The sequence below is a fragment of the Trachurus japonicus genome, chromosome 22 (genome assembly GCF_045865225.1).
Source record: "Trachurus japonicus isolate A0001 chromosome 22, Traja_1.0".
Lineage (NCBI taxonomy): Eukaryota > Metazoa > Chordata > Actinopteri > Carangiformes > Carangidae > Trachurus > Trachurus japonicus.
In genome coordinates, this window is record NC_140928.1 from 16,418,061 (window position 1) to 16,440,112 (window position 22,052).

Consider the following 22,052-nt stretch of genomic DNA (forward strand, 5'->3'; position numbering starts at 1 on the left):
CTGAAACTCCGATAGTACAACATTTTAATGTGTGATTGTTTTATCCAGCAGAGGGCATGTCCGTACATGTACCGTCAGTATATATGGTCAAAGACGAAGACGAAGAAAAACAAGAAGATGTTATCCATCCAATGACCACATTGTAAAAAGATTTTAAAAAGACATTGATGTGAATTGTACTTTCTGTTCTGTACATGAAACTGTGACCCATTTGTTTTGGCTCTGCCCTATTGTGCAAAAACTATGGAGTGATATTTGTAATTTTGTTGCTATCAATGTTGATGGTGATTTTATTTTGTTTTGGAGGAATGTTCTGTTTGGGTTCCCTGACCTGAAAAAAAAAGAAGGAAAAAGCCAACATAACTTTTATTATCAACCTTATTATTTTAATGGCAAAATTTCATATTCACAAATGTAAGTTCACTAAAAAAAAAACCCCTTCCTTTACTGCTTTTAACGGTGAGCTCAAGCAATACATAACCTCCATCAAATTTTCAAACAACCAGAAAGCGATTAAGACTATCAATATATGTGAAAACTTGAAAATTTTGTTGTAAACTTATAAATTCCCCCTGGCGTATAATATAAATGTGCTTTTTTTAATTGCATTTTACCATGAAAAACTGTTTTTGTTGTGAAACAAAGTTTTGAATAAAAAAAAAAGAAAAACAAGAAGACACGTTCTGCGCAGGACCGGAAGTAACGTTACAAAAAAAGGGCTTCTCGGTAAATCAAGTGTGTGACAGTGTTTCTCTGACTGTTGAAGGGTCGAGACCAGACAGAAGAAGTATTTGTGTTTATCTTTGTCCGTTTTCAACAGGAACAGAGCTTACAGAGGATACTACGACTGGAGCAAACCGGATATACCTGGAGACTTTTAAAGTGTTGTTTCGCTGTCTTGAAACAAACTCCTGAGTCGGTCGGTCGGTTGGTTGGTTGGTTGTGTGTGAGTCAAGTGAAGTGATGCAACATGGCAACAGCAGCGGTCAATAGGTGTCTGTTCTCAGCTCTGAGGACACACAGCCGGTGTCAAAGGCGAGGACTTAACTCTGTTGCGGCCATCCGGGTGTCCTCCTCGGTTGTTGTATGTGACCACAGGGCAGCAGAGGGACAGGGGAGCAGGGACAGGAGGGAGGGCGGTGGGGACAGCGGGGGTGGTGGGGGTCCTTCTCCTCTGGGTCTGGGTCTGTGCTGTGGCGTGGCGCTGCTACAGCTGGAGGACAGTCACAGAGACAAACAAGAAGAAAACAACAGGAGATTCTCGTTGTTTGGACGGATTATCGTCGATCGCATCCTGCCGTCGGCCCAGTGTGCCTCCCCCTTCAAACCCGACAGCCCCCGGTATAAATACAACTTTATTGCAGATGTGGTGGAGAAGTCCACCCCAGCTGTTGTGTACGTTGAAATCGTGCGCAGGTGAGTTGACAATTGAAAATTAGTTGTCTGAAATAGGTAAAACTGCCAATTAATAAAATGTCAGTCTATACATTCTTTTTTTTTTATTTTAATGTTCATTTTGCAGGGACGATACATACAACATTGCCACAAAGAATGAAAAATGCGATGCATACAAGACGTCTAGCTTCAGCTCATTTGCAGTCTTTGTCCCTGGTCAGGCTAAAGAAGGATAAAAGATACCGAATACCGCCACAATAAATGCAACAATACAAATACAGTGAATAATACAGTGAATAGTCATCATGAACAAATAAACACAGCTACAAAATCTAGATTAAGAAACCGCACAAATTAAATACATTAAACATTAGTAAAATGCTGTATTGACAGTGACTTGAGAGAAGTTAATGTTCACATTTCTGCTGCTGCTTAGCTTTAGCACTAAATGTTTAGCTTTAGCACTAAACATCTTCAATTCATTCATTCATTCATTTTAGGGATGTCACGATTACAAATTTTCTTGGTACGATTATTGTCAGAGAAATAATCACGGTGTTACGATTATCACGATTATTATGCATTCATTAATTTCACAACACTATGAATGTGTAAAATCAAATATAGTCAAAATATAATTACATTACTCATTGTTTACACAAAATATTTCAAGTATCTATTAATATATATGACCGATTCTTAATCCCCAGGGGAAATGTTTGAAATATTCAGGTCATAAATTGTCATCTATACCAAATGTTTACATTTATTTTAATCATTTTTTGTTTTATTTTGTGTTTGTTTTTTTTATACAAATGACACACTAACATTTAAATTTCTACCGATTCAATGTTACGTTAAATAAATGGACCAGTATCTGAGCATTCACCTTTATTTTTGCGCACATCTGCCGATATGGTTCCAACATCATCTTATTTGGGAAGTGACGGTATTTAGGAATCTTTACGATTAATTAATTGTGGCGTTTAATACCGCGATTAATTGTGAAAACAAGTAATCGTGACATCCCTAATTCATTTCTTTATTTCAGACCCAAGGGGATCCATATCGCCATAAAAGCACAATAAAATAATAAAAGACAGCTAGATTGAAGTGGTGTACAAATAATTGACCTCAATAAATCCTGAGCTGTGGGGAATCACAACTGTGTTATCATTATGTGATACTTGGTACACAAGTAGATATAAATACAATTAATAATTTAATCAAGAAAATCATTTTGAAATCAGTTATAACAGAATATTTTTGTAGCTATGAAATACTAACACCAGAATTTGAAATGCTTGTCATAAGAAGAAAACCTGTGCAGAGAAAGTGTAACAAATCATTGTTTTTGGTATCATTGAAGTCAATAAGTTACCAAAAGACATGACATAGGTCCATCATGAATTGTTATAACTCAGAAATGTATTTATTTGCAGTAACTGAAAGGTCTAAATCATTTAATTTAACCAAATTGTTAAACATCAAAAATGAGGAGAATGGAGAGCTGTGGAGAAAGAACAGCTTATTTAAATACGTAAATACAGAGTTATTTTCTCATCTATTTTCTAATGACCTGCTCTTTCTGTTTCACAGACACCCATTTACAGGAAAGGAAGTCCCAATGTCCAATGGCTCAGGTTTCATTGTCAGCAGTGACGGCCTCATCGTTACTAACGCCCATGTTGTGGCCAACCAGAGAGGCGTCCGTGTGAAGCTCGCCAATGGAGACATGTACCACGCCACTGTGCACGATATAGATCCAGTGGCAGACATTGCCACCATCAAAATCACTGCAAATGTGAGCAATGTGATGAAAATATATCTACTGAATGGACTAAATGTTCAGGGGTTTGTTTTGTTTGTTTGTTTTTTCAGATTTTACTGGACCTTCATTAGTTTTTTATTGTAATGGCTGAGGAGGGTGTCACACAATAACACATGATTCCACCTTACTACAGAGACTGTTCAGGAAATGAAAATGAAAGAAAAAAAGATTGGGGAAGTACAAAGGTTTCAACATCAATATGAGATTAGGCCAAATGCTAATGATTGAAAACTAAAAGAGGTATACGACTGAAACAACATTTAGATTTCATTCTGTGCTGCTCTTTTTTGTTTTGCTGTACTTCTTCTCATGAAAATAACAAGAAAGTGACTGGTGTGGTTTCCTGAGAATGTTAAAATCTCATAAATAGTCGTATTGTCTCATTAGTAATGACTTCAACATAGAGTGTCTTCCTTTAGAGATTAAACAACAGTTAAATGATTATGTATTTTAATACATGTATTTTAATAAGGAAAAAACAGAGCATGGAACGACCCACTGTTAAACTTCTCTCTCCTCTTCTCTGACACACAGAATCCTTTACCCACACTCACTGTTGGTCGGTCGTCTGACGTCCGACAAGGGGAGTTTGTGGTCGCCATGGGAAGCCCCTTTTCTTTACGCAATACGATCACGTCAGGGATCGTCAGCTCGGTCCAGAGAGGCAGTAAAGAGCTGGGCCTGTCCAACTCCAACATAGACTACATCCAGACAGACGCAGCCATTGATGTGAGTATGAGTTACGTACATAAATGTGTTGATGCACATTGTTTTAGTTAAGAACTTTTGTAAATGTTAGGAAGAGTGTGGTGATGGATCAGGGATAAAATGACCCCTGACTTGCTCTCATTATGCTCCTTATTAACGTCACACGTGATGTGATTTGTTTTGCAGTTTGGAAATTCTGGAGGTCCCCTGATTAACCTGGTGAGCCACAGATCCTGTTTCACTGTTATTCATAGCATACATGTTGGCAAACCTGTTCTGACCCAGTGGAGAACAGACAATGATTTTGAATGTAGTTAAAGTTATTACAAGATTATTTGGTTTTATTGCAAAATGTCACATTTTGCTGTTTTTTCCCCTGCTGGCACAGTTTATATAAACTGATCGTAAACTAATAGTAATTTAGTCTTTTTTGTTGGGAGTTCAAAAGTCGATCCTTAATAACTGAAAGAATACCTCATACCTCTCCTTATGTGGATGTGTTCCTCTCCTCTGATTAGGATGGTGAGGTGATTGGTATAAATACCATGAAGGTCACCCCAGGGATCTCCTTTGCTATTCCATCCGATTGCCTGAGAGATTTTCTTGATAAATCTGCAAAAAAAAAGAGTAAGAACAGACCAAGAATCTAAAGATACATGTCACACTTATTTCCTGTCATCCATTTTCCAGCTCTTCTCTCTTCTGAGGGAAAATATTTCTAATATATTTTTGTTGCACTCTTCCAAGTTCCAGAGACAAAGCAGCGATACATCGGCGTAATGATGTTGACCCTGACCCCAGGGTAAATGCTTCAAAATCATCAGATTTCTTCAGTATTATTAAGCTCAGTCTAGCTGCGTCAGCGTTGCAGCTCTGTGTTTGACACCAGATGTTTCTGGTTGTTTGTTTTTCTTCAGCATCATTGCTGAGTTGAAGTTAAGAGAACCGTCCTTCCCAGATGTGACACACGGCATCCTGATTCACAGAGTCATCACGGGCTCCCCGGCCGACAGGTAAGCAGCCCAAGCTGTTGTGGATAAGTGGTAAAACATGCTTCTTTCTTATGAGGCGTATGTGTTTCATACAGTTGCATTGAGGTGCAGTTACATTAAAGCAGAAGTAAGCGATCCGGTCGTTTTCGCTAATGCTGCGTTTGAGGCAGGCTTTTGAAATCGTAAATTACAGCTTCAAGTCACGACTTACGACTTTGTAGCGTTCCAGGCGACCCACTCGTGTTTTTCCGACCTGTTTTACCTGTGAAAGTCAATATAACAGCCACTCGTAACTTCCGACCCGTGAACTCGTACCAGATCGAACTGGTACCACTTCATGGTCGGAAAAATACGAGTTTCCTTGAACGCACCATAACAGTCCTCGTCCCTACGTCGCCACATTCACGGCGTCCCTTGGCTGCACACACAGCCCTGCATGCCGTTCTCTCCCCTCATTGGATAAAAACTGTAGGATACGATAAATGTTTTCTCCTCGGCTCCGAGCAGAGCAGAGTGACTGACAGACCCGTGTTTCAGACCAAACACTCTATGTAAGTGATTGCTGTCGGAAGATATAACTATTTAAGACTTATATTAACACAAATATATCACTTACTTCTGCTTTAAATAGCAGACAACGGACAACATGTGTGACAATTAAGGTCTGGAAACTTTGTGCTGTCTCACTTGTTTCAGAGCTGGCATGCTATCTGGAGACGTGGTGGTGGAGATAAACGGGGTGAAGGTGAACAGCTCAGCGGAGATCTACCAGGCCGTCCGCAGCAGCAACAAAATCACCATGGTGGTGCGGAGAGGGAGCCAAGTGCTACAACTGCAAATGAATCCAGAGTACACAGAGTAACACTGATTTCATTCTGCAAGCACTTGTTGACAGACTGTCATGTGATTAGTTCATTTATGCAAAAGAAAAAAAAAACTGTGACTCCTGATGGTGACAATTTTTGTTATTGCAATGGAAATCGCAGCAATAAGACTACAGTGTCAGCTTCAAGTAAAACTATTTGTGTTGGCAGCCGTTCATCAGCTCACATGTCGCCTGTCTTCTCTATATGGGTGATGACCAATAGCTACACAGTGATTCTATGTCCCATTTCTCAAATGTAAACACAGAAGGATAATGAACCTGCCAGCATCTAAAGACTTCAGTATTTATTCCCAGGTTTTTCTGAATACAATAAACAATGTGCCTGTGAATATTCTCATTTGTCCAGGTCATAGTTATCTCAAGGAAATTTAAATCGAAAAGCAACTGGACTTGGTTATTTGTCTAGGAAGACGTTTCACCTCTCATCCAAGAGGCTTCATCAGTTCATGTACGCATCTGACCAGGCTAGGACTGGTAACAATAAACAATGTGTTTTTGTACCTCAAAGCCTTTTGTCATTTTTTTAGGGAGCCGAGAAATAGTGATTAGCACATTAAGAGTTGAGTTTCTACAGCACAAAATCCAGTATTTATCAAACAAGTTCAAGAAACAGAAACAATGCACTTTATTAAAGCCATTTAATGTTAGACAGCAAAGGGCAGCATGAGAGACCCAACAATGTGGCATGAAGAGATGGTTAAACCGACTACCATTAACAGAGCAAAGAGGTTTGACAACTCACGAAATGTCGCTATGATGATGATGATTACACAAGTAAAATCTGGATGGTTGAGATCCACTTATTTAGACAGTTTTGTATGTCACACAGTAAAAACCAAAAAACACTTATTTATTCCATGTTAAGAGACGAATGCCAATTCTCCATGGTGAGAAGCAAACAGAAAGTGGAGCGATTACTCTCGGGTTTTGAAAGCACAGGTCAAAGCTGTGAAGCCATACTGAGTAGATTAAAATTTCCCTGGTATATGTACAGTAACACACACTTACAGTAAAGTAATAAAGTGACATGTACTGGACTGCTACACAATTAAATGTATTTACCTCAAAGACTGATAGCTATTAAATGGAGATAACATTCAAACAACTTTAGGTTTAAACAATATTTTCATACTTCTGGACTAAAGACATCTTTTGTTAAGTACGAGTACTACAACATACAAGTATGGGAGGAAAAATAAAATTGTTCAAATCCCATCAAAACTACTTTAAAAAGGCTTAATATATATTGCTGGTAATATTTTTTCTTTTTAAGAAAATATAAATTGTGCGACTGAAGCTTACAATACACTGCTGGCAGTAGCGCCAGATTCTGTTGGTGACCTGCTGGAGAGGGGTCATCTGTCGAGGCGCTGTGTGCTGAGACTCCCCGGAAGAGAGAGAGGAAAGAAAACAGAAAAAAGAAAACGACAATTGGACATCTCATGATGCCTGAATCCCTTGCACCAAAACCCAGATGCTGCTATGGTGTTTGTCACGGTGGAATGCTGCAGAGATCACATGATGTGCACAAACAGCAGCCAAACTATAATGGAACTCAAAGATACATAAATAAGGGGCGGGGTGGGGGTGGGGGTGGGGTGAGGAGTTGGGTTGGGGGTCTTGGAGAGGGAGTGATGACGACGTGGAGGGAGAAATTGTAGTGTCCAGTCTAGTCCAGCAGTGAGCAGGCTAAGCATTGACTCAGTTGACGTGGTCCAGTGCGCGCAGCAGCTCCTCGCCCTGCAGCAGGTACTGACGGCCCTGCAAGGGGGCGTTGACCTCGCAGTCGTAGCGGGTGAGCTGTGGCAGGGTGAAGAGAGAGCTGGTGCCGTCCGACGTGCTGCCCAGCAGACGACTCGCCACATCTGAGAGAGAGAGAGACAGAAAGAAAGAAAGAAAGAAAGAAAGAAAGAAACAGGGTTATGATTGATCTGATGACTGGTTTGAGGCGACAGTCTGGTCCAGTCTGGTCTGGTTTGTTCACCTGAAGGCAGCAGAAGTATGGTCCTGGTTGTTCCTGACTCAGAGGCCTTCAGCTTCTTCCCCTGCTCCACTTGTTCCTCAGGCACACTTCCCTGCAAAAATCACCAAACAAAAAATGCTTAAACTTTCCATTTATAAATATATAATAAACTATGTGCAATGCTTGGCCATTGAGCGCTCACCTGTCCACTCATCTCTATTATATCGCCCAGTTTTCTTTTGCGCTGTGCGTTCTGAGCCGCCAGGGTCCTGAGCGAGACTTCTTTGTCCAACTGCGGTGTCCTGTAGCACAGCAATACTTAAGCTTAACTAACCCAGTGATGATAATGATAGAGTAATAATAGTCACATGATAAAGTAATAAATATAATTAATTGTGGAGATGTTTACCTCTTAGCGATGATGGTGGCAGGATGCGGGCCGCTTACAGGCTCTGGCGGAGCCGGGGAAGCTGTGCGGCTGTCTGATCCACTGAATGGGGAGCTGGGAAAGCTGCCCACATCTTGCGCGACGTGCAGTGGTGAACTCTTGAGGGATTTGACCGGTCCACAAGACAAGGGCTCTTCTGGGCTCAGACTGCGTAGCTGGAAGTCATCGTCCATGGGGATGTAGGGAGCTAACATTTCCAGATCCAAGTCCTCCATTGCCTTAAAAGCAAAACAATGTCTAATTAATTCAGATAGTCTGACTTAGTAAAATGTCCCAATATGGAAAAACTGATTTAAACACAGCAAAACTTTCAGTATCTCTTCGACTTATTACCTGTGTGGTGAAGGGGGTCTTGGGCTCTGTATCGATGGCAAACAGCTTCTCCACCAAGTCTAATTTGAAGTCTGAGCTCATTTCCGAGTCCATGGGGAAGCAAAAGTCCAAAGGACCGTCAGCCTAAAGAGAAGAGGTTCAGAGGTCAAAGTTGATACATTTTAACAATAATAATAACAATACATTTAATTTGTAAAGCGCTTTTCATAAAATAATCTCAAAGTGCTATTTGCTATTGCTATTTTAGCGAGTTAATAGTAAATACTCCGTCTCACCTCTGAGGAGCTGTGGCTGGTCAATGTAGTGGACGGAGCTGGAGCGTAACTCTCAGCTTTTGCCTTCTCAGAGCTGGTGGTGGCGACACTGAGAGGCTCGCTGGTCGGCAGCGGTGAAAGAGGCAGAGCCAGTCTCTCACTGGAGGAGGGCAGCATTACATCGTTATAGAGAGGGACATCTTTCAGCAGCTGGATTTCTGAATCTGTTGTCAGAGGACGGAAGAAAGTTAGAATGATCGCATCTACCATTTACCACATCGGCTCTTTTTTTTAAATGCTAAAGAGATGTAGAAGAATGTGTAGTCGGGTCACGAACCAGGACAGCTGAAGTCCAGGGAAATGATTGTGTCACCGGGGGCCGGGGCCAGCAGGGTGAGGGCCTCGGGTTCTTCCTTCAGCTGGTCGTACAGGCTCGCCAGCGGCCGGGCCTCTGCAGCCTGGGTGAAGAGTTTGATCACATCCAGCTCTGGAGTCTTCTTCTCCTCCTCCTTCTTCAGCAGGGCTGGAGACACCTCAGGCACGTTGCTGTCAACTGCAGTGTTTTCTTTTTCCTCCTCATTCTCCTCCTCCTCCTCCACCTCCTCCACCTCCTCCTCCTCCTCCTTCTTCTGCGGTTGCGCCTCCTTCACCGGCTTCACATCCTCAGTCTGCTCCAGAGACAAGATCAGTTTCTCCTCCTGGATGCCGCTGTAACAGAGGACAAGGACGTGACAGAGTTAAGCACAAATAACATTTGAGTAAACCGAGGACACGGTAATGGCTCTGTGACAACAAAATAACAAGTCATCAGCTCAAACCATAAATTTCAACATAACCATGAACGCTATTAGCTGTCTCTCCAACTTGGGAAGGACCAAACAAACAGGTTAATACATGACAGTCTGTTCCACCACTTTTTTTAGTACCTGAGTACAAAGTTGACACAGACAACACACTGTGGCTGTGAGTTCTTGTTGTTGTAGATGACAGTTGCTTGGGTCTCCACCCACACGAAGCCTCCTCTCTTGGCCAGCATGCGGTACTGTCCTGTGCTAACCTGGCCCTTTGCGAACACTGGAAGCAACGAGAAAAGCAAGGGAGGGAATTAGAACCAGGGATGCAAACGGGTCAGGACCAAAAAAGAGAGGAATTTCCCGGGGGGGGGCTCACCATTAACAAATAAGTACATTACAATATCACGGAAAAGTCAATTTCCAGTAGTTCAACCCCAACCAAGTATTGAGTGCATATAGATGGACATAGTTTTCAGAAGGCCAACATTTCTATATTAAAAATGCTTTTGAAAAAAATTCCTTTGCAATATTTCCATTTTGGAGATACTGATTTTTAGGTCTTCACTGAATGTTAGTCATAATTATTACTATTAAAATAAACTGAATAAATAAAGACATGGGATGTTTCATTCAGTGTGTAATGGACATATAGCCCTATATAATGTGTTAGTTTCACTTTAATTGAACACATTCTACATCACGGAGGCGACGTCTTTCCACTTAGAGCTTCCTTCACCTCTGAAACGGGGCAGAGCTCCGTGGGAGACACCTGCCTGACACAGCAACGTACGTAGGGAACCGTGCATGTCCGCGGCGCACAGCTCCACGGTGCACGGGGGGAAAAAACGGCGTCGCCGTCGCACCGACTGCACGCGGATACGCGCCGCTTTAATGAGCGCGCACGTCGCGCGTCAACATTGGAGGTAGGCTGTTATCAGTATAATCAGAGACAACCATGAATGAGTTCGCCTCAGTTTCACGTGATTGTCACTGTCAGCCTGTTAGAAAAACATTTTACTGACCCCAGCTGAGACGCTGAGACCCCCCCCCCCTCCCTCTCAAAAACAAAAACTCTTCGGATCTGAACGATTCACACAAGTCACCTAATTGGTCATGAAAAAAGCGAGTTTCGCTTTTCGGCGCGCTGTTTGCATCCATGTAGAACATTGACTTTGGCATTTAGTTGAAGGCTGGAGTTAGCTCAAAATGTCTGAGGCATTTGAAGTTGCAAGGGAAGTCTTGTGCTTACGGTTATGGTGAGTTTTGGTAAGATGGTCAGAGTCCAGAGCGTGATAGTACTCATACACAGAACGATTCAACAGGTCCTCTGGCTCGTAACCCATGAGCTCAGTGATTCTGGAGAAGAAAAAAGAAAATGTATTCCTCTATTGACAAGCTGAAGACATACAGTACACAAACCAAGCTTCTGCAGTATTCACTTTGAACACTAGGTGGCTCTGTATGACCGTGATGGTGAAAGCAGGGGTAATAACAGAGAAGTGCTACACAGGTGGCTTAAGAAGCTGAACCGTGTTTTATCCATGACAAGCTTCTTAAGCATATGACAACCAACCACTACAGTGAGGGAACTCACCTCTCGTCACAATATGTGAACTTCATGTCCATCGTGTGGCGGCTGAGAAAGGTCTTTGTGTCCAGAGGGACCTCGATGTTGGACGGGTGTGGGATGGGGTCACAGATCAGCACCAGATAGGGGACAGGCGGCTCCTTGTGCCCGTTGGTAGCCTGCTCGGAGTGGGTGTCATAAACACGCACATGGCCTGAGCAGTGGAGAACCTAGAGGAAAGGTAGCGCAGGGGTCACAACAAAAACACAACAAATTAATCTCCAGACCCCAGGGATACTTGATAGTTTCCTGAAGCATTAAACCGGTGATTGTCAGAGGATTTAGCGCAAAGTGCATTTACAGTCACTCAAGTGTTTGGGTCTGTAATTACTGAAGTAGAGTCATGTAAACCTAAAAATGATGCTTCCTCAATTTACATGCATAGGGAAGTTCTTTGGTCTTTGCTAGAGTGTAAACATCAAAACTCTATTAAAGGGGAACGATGCAAGGCTGGTCACTTTTCTGCTGTTGTTCTAACCCACCTTTGGTCCATGTGCATTAGTTTACAAAGCGGTGGGTAATGTTATGTAACATATACGATGTTAACGATTTGTATACTGTATTTGTGTAGTCTTAACCATCATAAACAAAAGATTACGGGTTACGGAGCGCGTTTGTGTGGCGGTGCCGCAGAGACGAGAGCTGGGACCCCGGGGCGGCGGCCAGGTACAGTACTACACTGATGTTGCAAGTTTGGTTTTCAGACAAGAGACGCCAGGTGGACGACAAGAGAGCCTCCATTCTCACTTGTACAAGTCACAAGTCATATAGTTAATGATCACAATTACTTCGGAGCTTTTTAATTAAGGTAAAAATGTAGCATAGCCACGGGAAAAAGCCTGCCTGGCTTCTCTTTAACAGCAACACATTTAAATTAAATGAATTGACATTTAAAAACGGTATGAAATGTGTCCAACCAATACGATTTATTTCCCCCGTACTTAATACTGTTTTTTAAAACTGCAGATCACTGGTTCAAGAATCCTTCTGGATGAACTTGTAACTGAGGTCTTTACAAATTTATATACAAATGATTGTTATCACTGCAGCTGTACAGAGATTTAACAGACCCATTTTTTAAAGTTTAATGGGAAAATTTAAAAGGTTACTTCCGATACATTGAGGAGAGTACAATTCCTAAATGATTGCAGTCGGCCTTACCTTCCATGTGGCAGACTTGACATTCACAGTGCGGCCCCTGCTTGTCAGTGTGCATTTCATTCGGAGGAAGAAGCTGCGCTCTGTGTTTGGTTCCTTGGTCTTTTTGGAGCCTGAAAAAACACGATGAGTCAGCGTCACAGGCAGGTACGTACGTGTGTATGAAAATTACAATAAAAAGGTGTTAGCATTTACAAGTGCCCCTTTTTTTTATTGTTTTTATGTCAGCGATGGATTATAGTATTTTGCATATTGCCAACATTTCATATTTGCATTCAGACGAGCCATGAAGCAATAAAGCTTTTGCACAGTGGTGAGCTACAGCAAGTGAAGGACAGGAAGTGGATTCAGCAGCCGTTGTAGCTGAGATGATATCACTTGGTGGTCAGCTCGATACTTAGCCAAAAATACAATGTGCTCTCAAATGAGCATCAATGGATACAATTTATGTTAACTTATTCAGTCCACTTCAGAGGGAAGCCTTGGCTGAATCAATGTCACCTAAAAACCCCAAACAAACTTAAACCAACTGGAAATGGAAAAAGTAAACAAATTCTATCCACTGGCACTGAACAAGGCTCCACTGTGTGGTGCGAGCAAAAGTGCCATGATGTAGTATGCTGTTCCAGTAACGCTGGCTGAAAGGTCACTGAGGTTCACACTCTGGCCAACTCTAATCACTTTGACCCCAGGAGTGAAGAGGGGAACATTTTAACTGACTCTGACAGATTCCCAGTCTGAACTTTCCAGCTCTGGATGCATCAGAAGCCCTGCTGGTGTGTGTGTGTGTGTGTGTGTGTGTGTGTGTGTGTGTGTCCGCCCCTCTCCAGTCTGTTGTTGCCCTCACCTGTTCTGTGGATCAGCATCTCCCTCAACTCCTCCTGATCGCAGGGATGTGTGAAGTCAAACACACTGTGTCCAGTCAGGTCAAACTGCAGCAGACAGAGTGAGAATATAATCCAAGTGCTTATTTTGTCCATGGTAGAGATACACAAGGCTTTATATGTACGTATTTATATGTTTGTTGAGCAGTATCCCTAAAACTGTAACTTTTGGAGGAACAATAAAAGTTTTAAAAGTCTTTAAAAAGTTTCCACTTCTGACTTTGTTTCCCTCCACTCTTCAAGCTGACAAACAGCAGGGTAAATCAGACTGACCTGTGCCAGCCCGAGGCACTTGCTGACATTCTCAGAGAGATAGATAATATCTCCGTCTTCAGACAGCACCATGAGGAAGCCTTCCAGAGCCTTCAGGTAGGAGCTGTTTAGCTGGATATCCAGCTCTGTTTCCTCCTCTGCCATTGGGTCATCTGGAGGAGATAAGAGAGGGGAGAGGAAGGGGGGGGTGAGAGAGATAAAGGGAGGGAAAGAAAGAAAGAAAAGGAAAGCATTAGAGAAGAACTGAGCTCAGGACATCATCATCTGAAGTGTGTGTGACAGTGACATACAAAACTGAGTTTATCTACAGATCTGTGTTTGTATATGCATGAGTGGATTTCTCAGAGCAACTGACTCAGTAAACAGTATTTTTCTGTTCATCACATTGGTATCACTGTCTGTAGAGTGTTGTTCTTTCCTCAAGTGATGCTGTAAATCATTTTAATGTGACGCCGCCCTACAAGTGAATCTAATGAAAACTCTAAATATGGTCCATGTATTGAGACACTCTCAATCTGCCTCTAAAATAACAATGACAGCAGCTGCCATTAGGATTTAACTCAAAGATATACAGTACATGTGTCCCACGCTACACTGTCCCCCATCAGGTACGACAACTACAGATACTGACCGGTGCTGAGCAGCTTCCTCATGCGCAGGTAGCTGATGGTGAGCCTCATGATGGAGGCCTTGTCCAGGCTGGAGCTGACACTGTGGGGCAGTGGCAGCTCCTGGGCCAGCTCGTAGAAAACCTCCGACTCCTTCCCGCGTCGACATCGCGCCGCATCCCTGGACTTCTCCTTCCTCCGCTCCGAGCTCACTCTGCGGGAGACAGGCGGCGGGTCAGAGTCAGACACAGTACTGTGACGAGCTTCAAGAGCAGACATCCCTCCTTCCTTCCTAACTTCAGTCAGCCCCGCCGGCCTGTCATTGGGGAGCAGGGCTGCAGCAGCTGGAGTCCGCAATGAGCCAGCTACCCGGCCAAGTACCCCGTCTGGACCCCCATCAGACTCATTTACATATGTGGCCATCAAAGAACATCTTATTGGCTGCTGACCAAACGAAATCAAATCCACCCCCTCAGAGTGATTGGCTGGGAGGGCGGGGAATGGATTCTCTCGTCCGTCTCTTGGTGCACAGCCAAGCTACAGTGTGACACCACTCATCATGACATTTACGAGCCTGGCTCAACAGACCTACAAGGAGGAGAATAATAAGACTGGCACCGACACAGGGGGAGCACACACAAACACAGAGCCACATCTACAAATACCAGGACAAACAAACTGTCAGGTTTTATATCATTTTACATCAGCAACCCTCATAACTTCTTACTGCCTCCGCTTGCTGCCTTCCAGATCCTGCATTTAGCCAGGCAGCGATCCAAAGTGGTAAATGGACTCTCGCCGCATTATAAACAAGATCCTAACAAGACATGTTCATATTACAATTACTTTAAACAACACAATGGCTTTTAAACTAAACACTGAGTCCACTCTCTATTTGTATTGGTAACCACGACAGGAGCTCAAATGCATTAGAGGAGAACCTGGAGCGGCATCACAAAATGGATGGTGCTTCAAAAGCCCTCGGCCTTGAAATGCACACCTAATTGGAATTGATCTGTTATGGACTTAGACCACTGACCAAGGCCATATTGCTATTTGAGGCACTGACAAGAAAATGCACCATCCAACTAAAATTAGCCTAATCGCCTGGCAGGACTGCAGGAACACCAGACCAAAACTTTGCATCCAATACAACTGATGCACAATAGACTCGACAAATTACATTACTTGTCCTCTGGGGTAAAGAGATACAAGACAAGACTGTGCGCAGCATGGCAATGACCTGAGCCAGGGAACAACATCAGAGTCTGATGGGGGTTTTATGTGCAGACAAAAGCTCAGGTGCCTCACAACATAGACGCACTTGGCACAAACCGTGCACAAGAGGGGACGTATTCAAACCGCATGGAAACAAAACAAATTCATATAGAAACTACACACATAAACCTATATGTACAAGCTTTGATTGGTCATCTAATTCCCATTTGTTGATGAGGTGTAGCTGTATTTTTGAGTCTTCCAGTTCCTCCCAAAAATGTATACATTATTAGCGCATTAGTGAAAAACGCTGACAGATGTTTACAATGTCTTTTGGAGACAGTATGTAACACCGCCAGAATGTCTCGACATCGTAAAAGGGAACTGCTGGATTATGAAATCTCTGTGAACATGCCTTTTCAATTTCAACTCCTGGTTTGGGTCCCACATTAACACGACATTCACCCCATAAATAATTAATTCAGCATCAAAGGCTGAAGTTATTACAAATGATTAACAAGACACGGTACACACTCCTGCTAAGCCACTGGATAAACTACCGATGATCTAATGACAGATAAACTCCACACATTGTTATTAACTGTTGTCGCATCAGCGGCTAGATGAGCGATTAGTATGAGCCTGTACACAAATTGTTTTCCTCTGTAATAGCTGCTCCCCATTGTACGTATACAAATCCTTTCCCCAAATACGCAACCACTGAACAAAAGGTAGACTGTGACAACACTGAGGAGGACATTTCACTAAGCCTGCGGGTATCATGACAAACACCACAGTGTTTGAGTTACTGTACACACAGCTCTATAAACATCTGTAATAAGGAAGATTCAGATGAGAAGGAATTAATTTATGTAATTTTCAAGATTATGAAGGATAGCAGATTGGGTTGAAAGCATAACTTTTTGCTTTTAATCTGGATGCTTTTCATAGTTTCCAAATTTGAAACTGCCAGTCCAGCGAAACAAGTGTCTACTGCAAGGATTTACTTCTGTCCTATCAAGTATCGCAATACTTGATATTAAGAAGTAAAACTGCTGACATCCTGTGACCTGCCTCCTCAAACTTAGAAAAGGAGAAAACACAGAATCACACTAACAGAGAATCACACTGCATTAATTTTGACATGAAACATGCAGCGAAAACAAACTCCCTCTCTTGATGTTAAACAAAGGGCAAGCAGAGAGGCCACGGTTATATAACACTGTTTATGCACATGGTCATGCATGCCCAGCAGTCCTCTGCTTGACATGCCTCACAACACAATCACATTTGCCGTTTTGCTCCGTGTAATTGGACTTGTTGTGTTTTGTAATAAGAATGAGTGTCATTATGTAAACAATATCCATTTGAGTCGTAACCAGATGTGGACAAGGGGACTGAAGACTAACTGTGCAAAGAAAACAGTGTAGTACAATCAAAGTGAGCATGGCCAGTTCTACCCAGGCTGCTTGTGCACTTTGTTACTAGGGGTTGACCTATTTCACCAAGAAATGTTCTCACTATCTGTCAGCACTGTTTAGTTTGACAGTAAACATTGTCTTATCTATTATGTAATCCAGTTCGGGGAAACACAACAACTAAAATCTCAGCCTAATATGGGAGGAAAATCAACGCAAGACAAAAAAAATAAACCCCTTTCCCAGTCACATCGTCTGTGTGCATTATAATTAGCCACATGAAGTGACGACGCTTTTGAAAACAGCTCATAGGGGTCTCCCCTAAGTGTCTGGGTAGTGAATTACCAACATATTTTGCATATTTCAGCTGACAATGACGACAACATAAACAGCTTATTTTGGGCATGGAATAATGGAAATAAAGCTGATTTTAATAGTTGGCAGGAAGATTAGATATGTGTGTTCAGTGTGTGATTATATATATATATTAATAATACAGGAGTGAAACTCCTAATGACTACATTACATACACAGTTTCATGTATAAACTTTATCTGATAAGGAACTGCACGCACAATTTTCGATCTCTGCTTGTTTTCGTATTTTTCAACTACAGAAAAAACTTGTTCAAATGTTCATATGACAACATGAGCTAGTATTCACTGTTGAAGGTGGTTAAAATCTTGAAATGTTCAACAAGGAAAAAATAAACTTCATAAACATCATTGTGCCTGAGCGTTTTTACCATGATGCCTCACAACAAGCAAAATTTATCAATACACAACAATAATAGCTTACTACTTCCAGCGAAGCCTGTCCGTCTGTGACTGCACCTCCCAGTGAAAAGTCAAGATAATAAATATTACACCCTAGTTAAACAAAGCAGTTATAACTCTCCTCTACACCTCTGAAAAATCAAGTCTGACAATCATCATAGAAAGAGACACTCATGTGAGAGTTGGACTTGTCTGTATCAAACAGCCTCCAACTGATCAAGACTTGAACTTTCATCAACTTCCAGTGTTGTATTTTAAAAAGCTCATCTCTGATGTGCCTTCGGTGAAAAGGGGGGACTTTTTTAAAAACACTCCCTTAGAAAACTGACCTATGCTTTGTGTGGGTTTTGAACTGCTAAAAGGCTTTTGAGCCTTTTTGTGCAACAGGAAAGACAGGCGCCTGAGAGACGCGTTAACAGAACTACCTTGATGCTTTTGCACAGCACGAACATTTAAACCTAGTTGCGTTCCTCTTTTTTTCACATCACTTTGCAACAGTTTTTTCCAACTACATGTCCAAAATCCAAATCCAGTTCAATTCAGTGGATCAAAAGGGAAGGCACTGAAATAAAATACTGGTTGGGGTCATTTGGGGAGGGAGATCATGCATTAATTTCTGATATTTCTGTAAAATGTGCAGACAAGACTTGTACAACTAAGCAATGGTTACATCCAACAACAGTCAGGATGTATAGGTATTGTTATCACACTTCCTTCCTCGCATTGTTTGTAATACAGTACACAGGCCATTACAACTGTGTCATATTTATTCAAAGAAGAAAGTGAAAATATGATGTAAGCATAAGTTAATGTGAAGACTATCTAAGACCTTTAATCAGTCTCTTGATTATAAATGATGGACACATTTCAATGCACAGCCCAACCCTAGCAGACACTTCCTGATTTCATGTCCTCCTGAGCCTTTAGCTCCCGGTGAAGAGCTGTCTACATCCATTATTGATCCGCCCTCACAATTAAAGCATAGGGAGCCTTAATTGCTTTGTATACGTTACAGTTAAAAGCCTCTATCACTTTACATTTTTAAACACAGAAACATGCTAGGTCAGTTAGCAACTACAATATCCATCTTTTTTTAAGGCAGCAATTTAGCATACTGAGCTATCAGACTCCAAATGCACATTTTAGTCTTGGTCTTCAATCACAAACCTTGCCACACAAACGATACAAACCTTATGTTTTGTACCAACAAGCAACCCAATCTCCTTTTCAAGTTCTAACTAGACTACATGCAGCAAAACTGTGCTTGAATGTCTCAGGGCAACCTGCAAATTGTGAGCCAGTGATTGTGAATCGCCACACACATTTGGCCACTCCTTTTGACGTCAAGCCCTGGTGATTAAGAGATGAGACAGAAATAATACCATGGCACCTCACAGAGACCTGCTGAAACTGCATCTAACCGGAGCACAACTATGGATTGCTTCTGAGATAAAACAACACAACATTTCTGAAGCCAAATATCAAATATCAAACCCCTTAACATGTTCACATACAGAGGGCAATTTCTAGTTGGCAAAGTGAATTAGGTGCATTAGGTGGTCAAAACTCAATCAACAGGTTGGATAACACAGAACTTCAACTCTAAGGAACAAATTGCATTCATTTTGAGTTTAGTGTCAAACACACTAGACATTACGCCCCCCTTACTAACCACAGGGTAAGTTTTGGATGATTTTCCATCCACCATTTCATATTAATTTTATCATGCTAATTTGTTCAAATTCGCACAGGAAAACCTTTGTGCAATGTGCATCCTTGTATCATAAAAAGTTTCCATTTAAGACAAAGACACCCTTCTACAGATTTACTAGCTTTTCGCTGAATGTTTATTATTACACAATGAGTCTTTCTACAAGATCCTTTGAGGATGGATTTCATTGTTGGTATTTTACCCCCAGCTGGGGAATCCCTACATCCCGTGTCCACTGCTACCATGCTGCTGACCATCTGCTGGTCACTTTTATGACCTTGTTTATCTCAGGACTGACTCGCCTGTTAATCAGGTGACTTTTTCATTATGATACCGTTATTACTATCAGGTCGACCTTTTCCCTCCATTTGAATGTGAACAGTTGGGTATGTGCTCAAACAGGAACCAGGGCTGATTTGGGGAAATAAAACAAGTTTGCACACAGAAGTGAGGGTGTATTAAACCCCTCCATCCATCACCATATTCAGTGAATCTGTCAAAGGCCCAAGGGCTTAGATCAGTAATTTGTTGGATCTGGACTCTGAGCATTAGGTAAATTACACTTTCCTTCACTTAATACTTTTCTGTTTTCACTGATGCTTTTCAAGAAGATCATTCCATTATTAACCTCAAAGTCGACGGTCAGATACAATCATTAGTTTTGGGTCAATGACAACTACATTCAGTACAATCCTAACATAACAATCCCTGGACACAAACACACTATACAACTTAATCCGTGATGATACATTTAATGTTTCACTTTATTACTGTGAAAACAAAGGGCCACTTTACAATATGTGCAGATTATGGCCATCTCGTTAAATCTGAGTCAAGTGAACATGTGGACAAATTTTGGCCATGTGAAGGAAATGCTGAGGAGTTTAAAATCCGTTTCAAATGCAGCTGTGTACAATGTCCCACGGAGACTTTCACCGTTATGTAAATTAAGATTATTACTTCTCTGATTAAACCATAAACTGTTAACCCAGTCCAATAAAAACAAAAGAAATCGAAACCAATGTAACTTTCCCTGAATCCTAAATATTTTAACAGAAACCACACACCACACGACACGACAGAGCTGCCCACATGAGCTCAGGCAGCTCTTATATTAGTTGAATAGCTACTGTCAATGCTGGCCCATGAATACCAAATAAAACACCACCAGTGTTGATGTCCTATTGATAAGATAGTATACAACACAGATGCAACTACTAACTTAGCCCAACAACCAGGAACTCACTCACTCACTCACCGATTTAACACAATAACGTAGTAACGCATGAACAAAAAAAACGTAGGTAAATCGATTTAATCATTGATTTAATCGAAGTAAGACACACAAATCAATTCAACAAAGATGATCCTGGTACATATCTGGTTTAAGTTAGCTATCTCAGCTAAATTAAAACAGTGAAACACTGGGGTAGTTGTAACGTTATGTCCGCTAGCCTCCGTTAGCCAAGTGCTAACTGCAACTAGCGTCACCACACGACACGATAAACGATAAACTATCGAGTAGCCTTGGAGAAAAAAAACACCATAATGTCACAGCAGCAGTAGTAATAAAATAACAACAGATGGCCAAAGTAGTGCAGCTGGCCCCTAAATCAACAATATCAGCCTGCTAAGTTACGTAGCATGAGCTAGCGCTGGCTGGCTGTTACCTTTTCTTTTCGGGTACAGTTCCTGTGTCCATGTCAGGACGAAGGGACCGGAGTTGAGTCTCTCTCTCCGTATCAAGATGTATCCGGGCCCGTCGAGAAATAAACCGAAATCCCGCTGTTTGTCACCGGTATGTGTCCGTAAAATCCTCAAACGCGTTGCATACGACTTCTTCTCACTGTTGTGTATTTGTCAAAGAAACTGACTGAGCTTCCCATCCACTATAATAATAATAATCAGCTCATTCGCCTCCTCTTCTTCAAAGACAGTGCCACGCTGGAGAGGTTTTACTTGCCGAGACAATGTTGCGCCGTAGAGGAGCTCAGGCCCCGCCCCCCCCCCTGTCTGTCGGGGGCGCGCAATCACATGCTTTCTTCCACCGGCGGGGACGCGCGCAGGAAACCTGAGGCTCCACCACTGAAATAACTGTAATTTAAAGGGATAGTAGCTTTTTTTTTTTTTAAGTGGGGTTGTATGATCAAAATACGGTGATTTTCCGAGTCAAAAAAGTAAAAAATATATAATATTTTTCTTTTTTTTTCATCTATCAAACGTATTGAGTTTTCTGTCATTGGTGTAACACCAATGACAAATATCTATAAAAGGCTAATTACACAAAATAGTGTCCAAGCTAGCTCAAAGCCAGCATGAGTTAGCACCTTAAAATCTATAAATTATACTTATTAAACTGTTTTTTTTTCCATAAAAATATTTCAATATAGCGCAAATCAAAGTAACACCAATGACACAAAAAAAGAACCACATTGAAAAATGACATTTTAATTGGAAATATCTTACTTTTTACTCATGAAAGAGACACTCACAATGTATTGTCTTAAATGGCTCTTTTTCTTCTTCTTCTTTCTGACCGTGGGAGTTCTCTTACATATTCTTAACCTTTCAAAATAATGGTCTGTGATACCAGTAACACCAATGACACCAAATTGAAGGACAGAATTCTTTTAAAAATATTTTTATTATTAAACAGCCAATTTAGATTTAATTTTATTCATATATTAAGCCCAGTGTTTGCTCATTATTGACCACTTTTTTTTTTTTAAACAAAAATGAGGAAATATTTTTACACTGTCCAATAGCGTTGAACCAT

The 22,052-nt window shown here is 41.6% G+C and overlaps 2 protein-coding genes across 4 annotated transcripts; one reads left to right on the forward strand and one right to left on the reverse strand.

Annotated features, from left to right (window-relative positions):
* Positions 1-726: 726 nt before the first annotated feature.
* On the forward strand, positions 727-6,072 carry LOC146963795 (serine protease HTRA2, mitochondrial-like). Its single transcript, XM_085767769.1, has 8 exons — positions 727-1,416; positions 2,995-3,199; positions 3,761-3,955; positions 4,121-4,153; positions 4,453-4,561; positions 4,682-4,736; positions 4,852-4,947; positions 5,623-6,072. Exons 1-8 carry the CDS (start codon positions 971-973, stop codon positions 5,786-5,788), a joined length of 1,305 nt encoding a protein of 434 aa, XP_085623895.1. The 5' UTR covers positions 727-970; the 3' UTR covers positions 5,789-6,072.
* A 352-nt stretch (positions 6,073-6,424) lies between these two features.
* On the reverse strand, positions 6,425-21,222 carry hif1aa (hypoxia inducible factor 1 subunit alpha a). 3 transcript variants are annotated; one of them, XM_085767773.1, is made up of 16 exons: positions 20,947-21,222; positions 14,178-14,368; positions 13,547-13,698; positions 13,237-13,321; positions 12,393-12,502; positions 11,199-11,401; positions 10,854-10,960; positions 9,737-9,884; positions 9,419-9,518; positions 9,148-9,382; positions 8,832-9,034; positions 8,557-8,679; positions 8,185-8,441; positions 7,978-8,077; positions 7,797-7,887; positions 6,425-7,677 (listed from the first exon to the last, which is right to left on the reverse strand). In XM_085767773.1, exons 1-16 carry the CDS (start codon positions 20,976-20,978, stop codon positions 7,514-7,516), a joined length of 2,301 nt encoding a protein of 766 aa, XP_085623899.1. In that variant the 5' UTR covers positions 20,979-21,222; the 3' UTR covers positions 6,425-7,513. The 3 variants fall into 3 exon arrangements, with proteins under 3 accessions (XP_085623899.1, XP_085623898.1, XP_085623897.1); XM_085767772.1 differs by having other exon boundaries at positions 9,148-9,385; XM_085767771.1 differs by having other exon boundaries at positions 9,148-9,518.
* Positions 21,223-22,052: the final 830 nt, after the last annotated feature.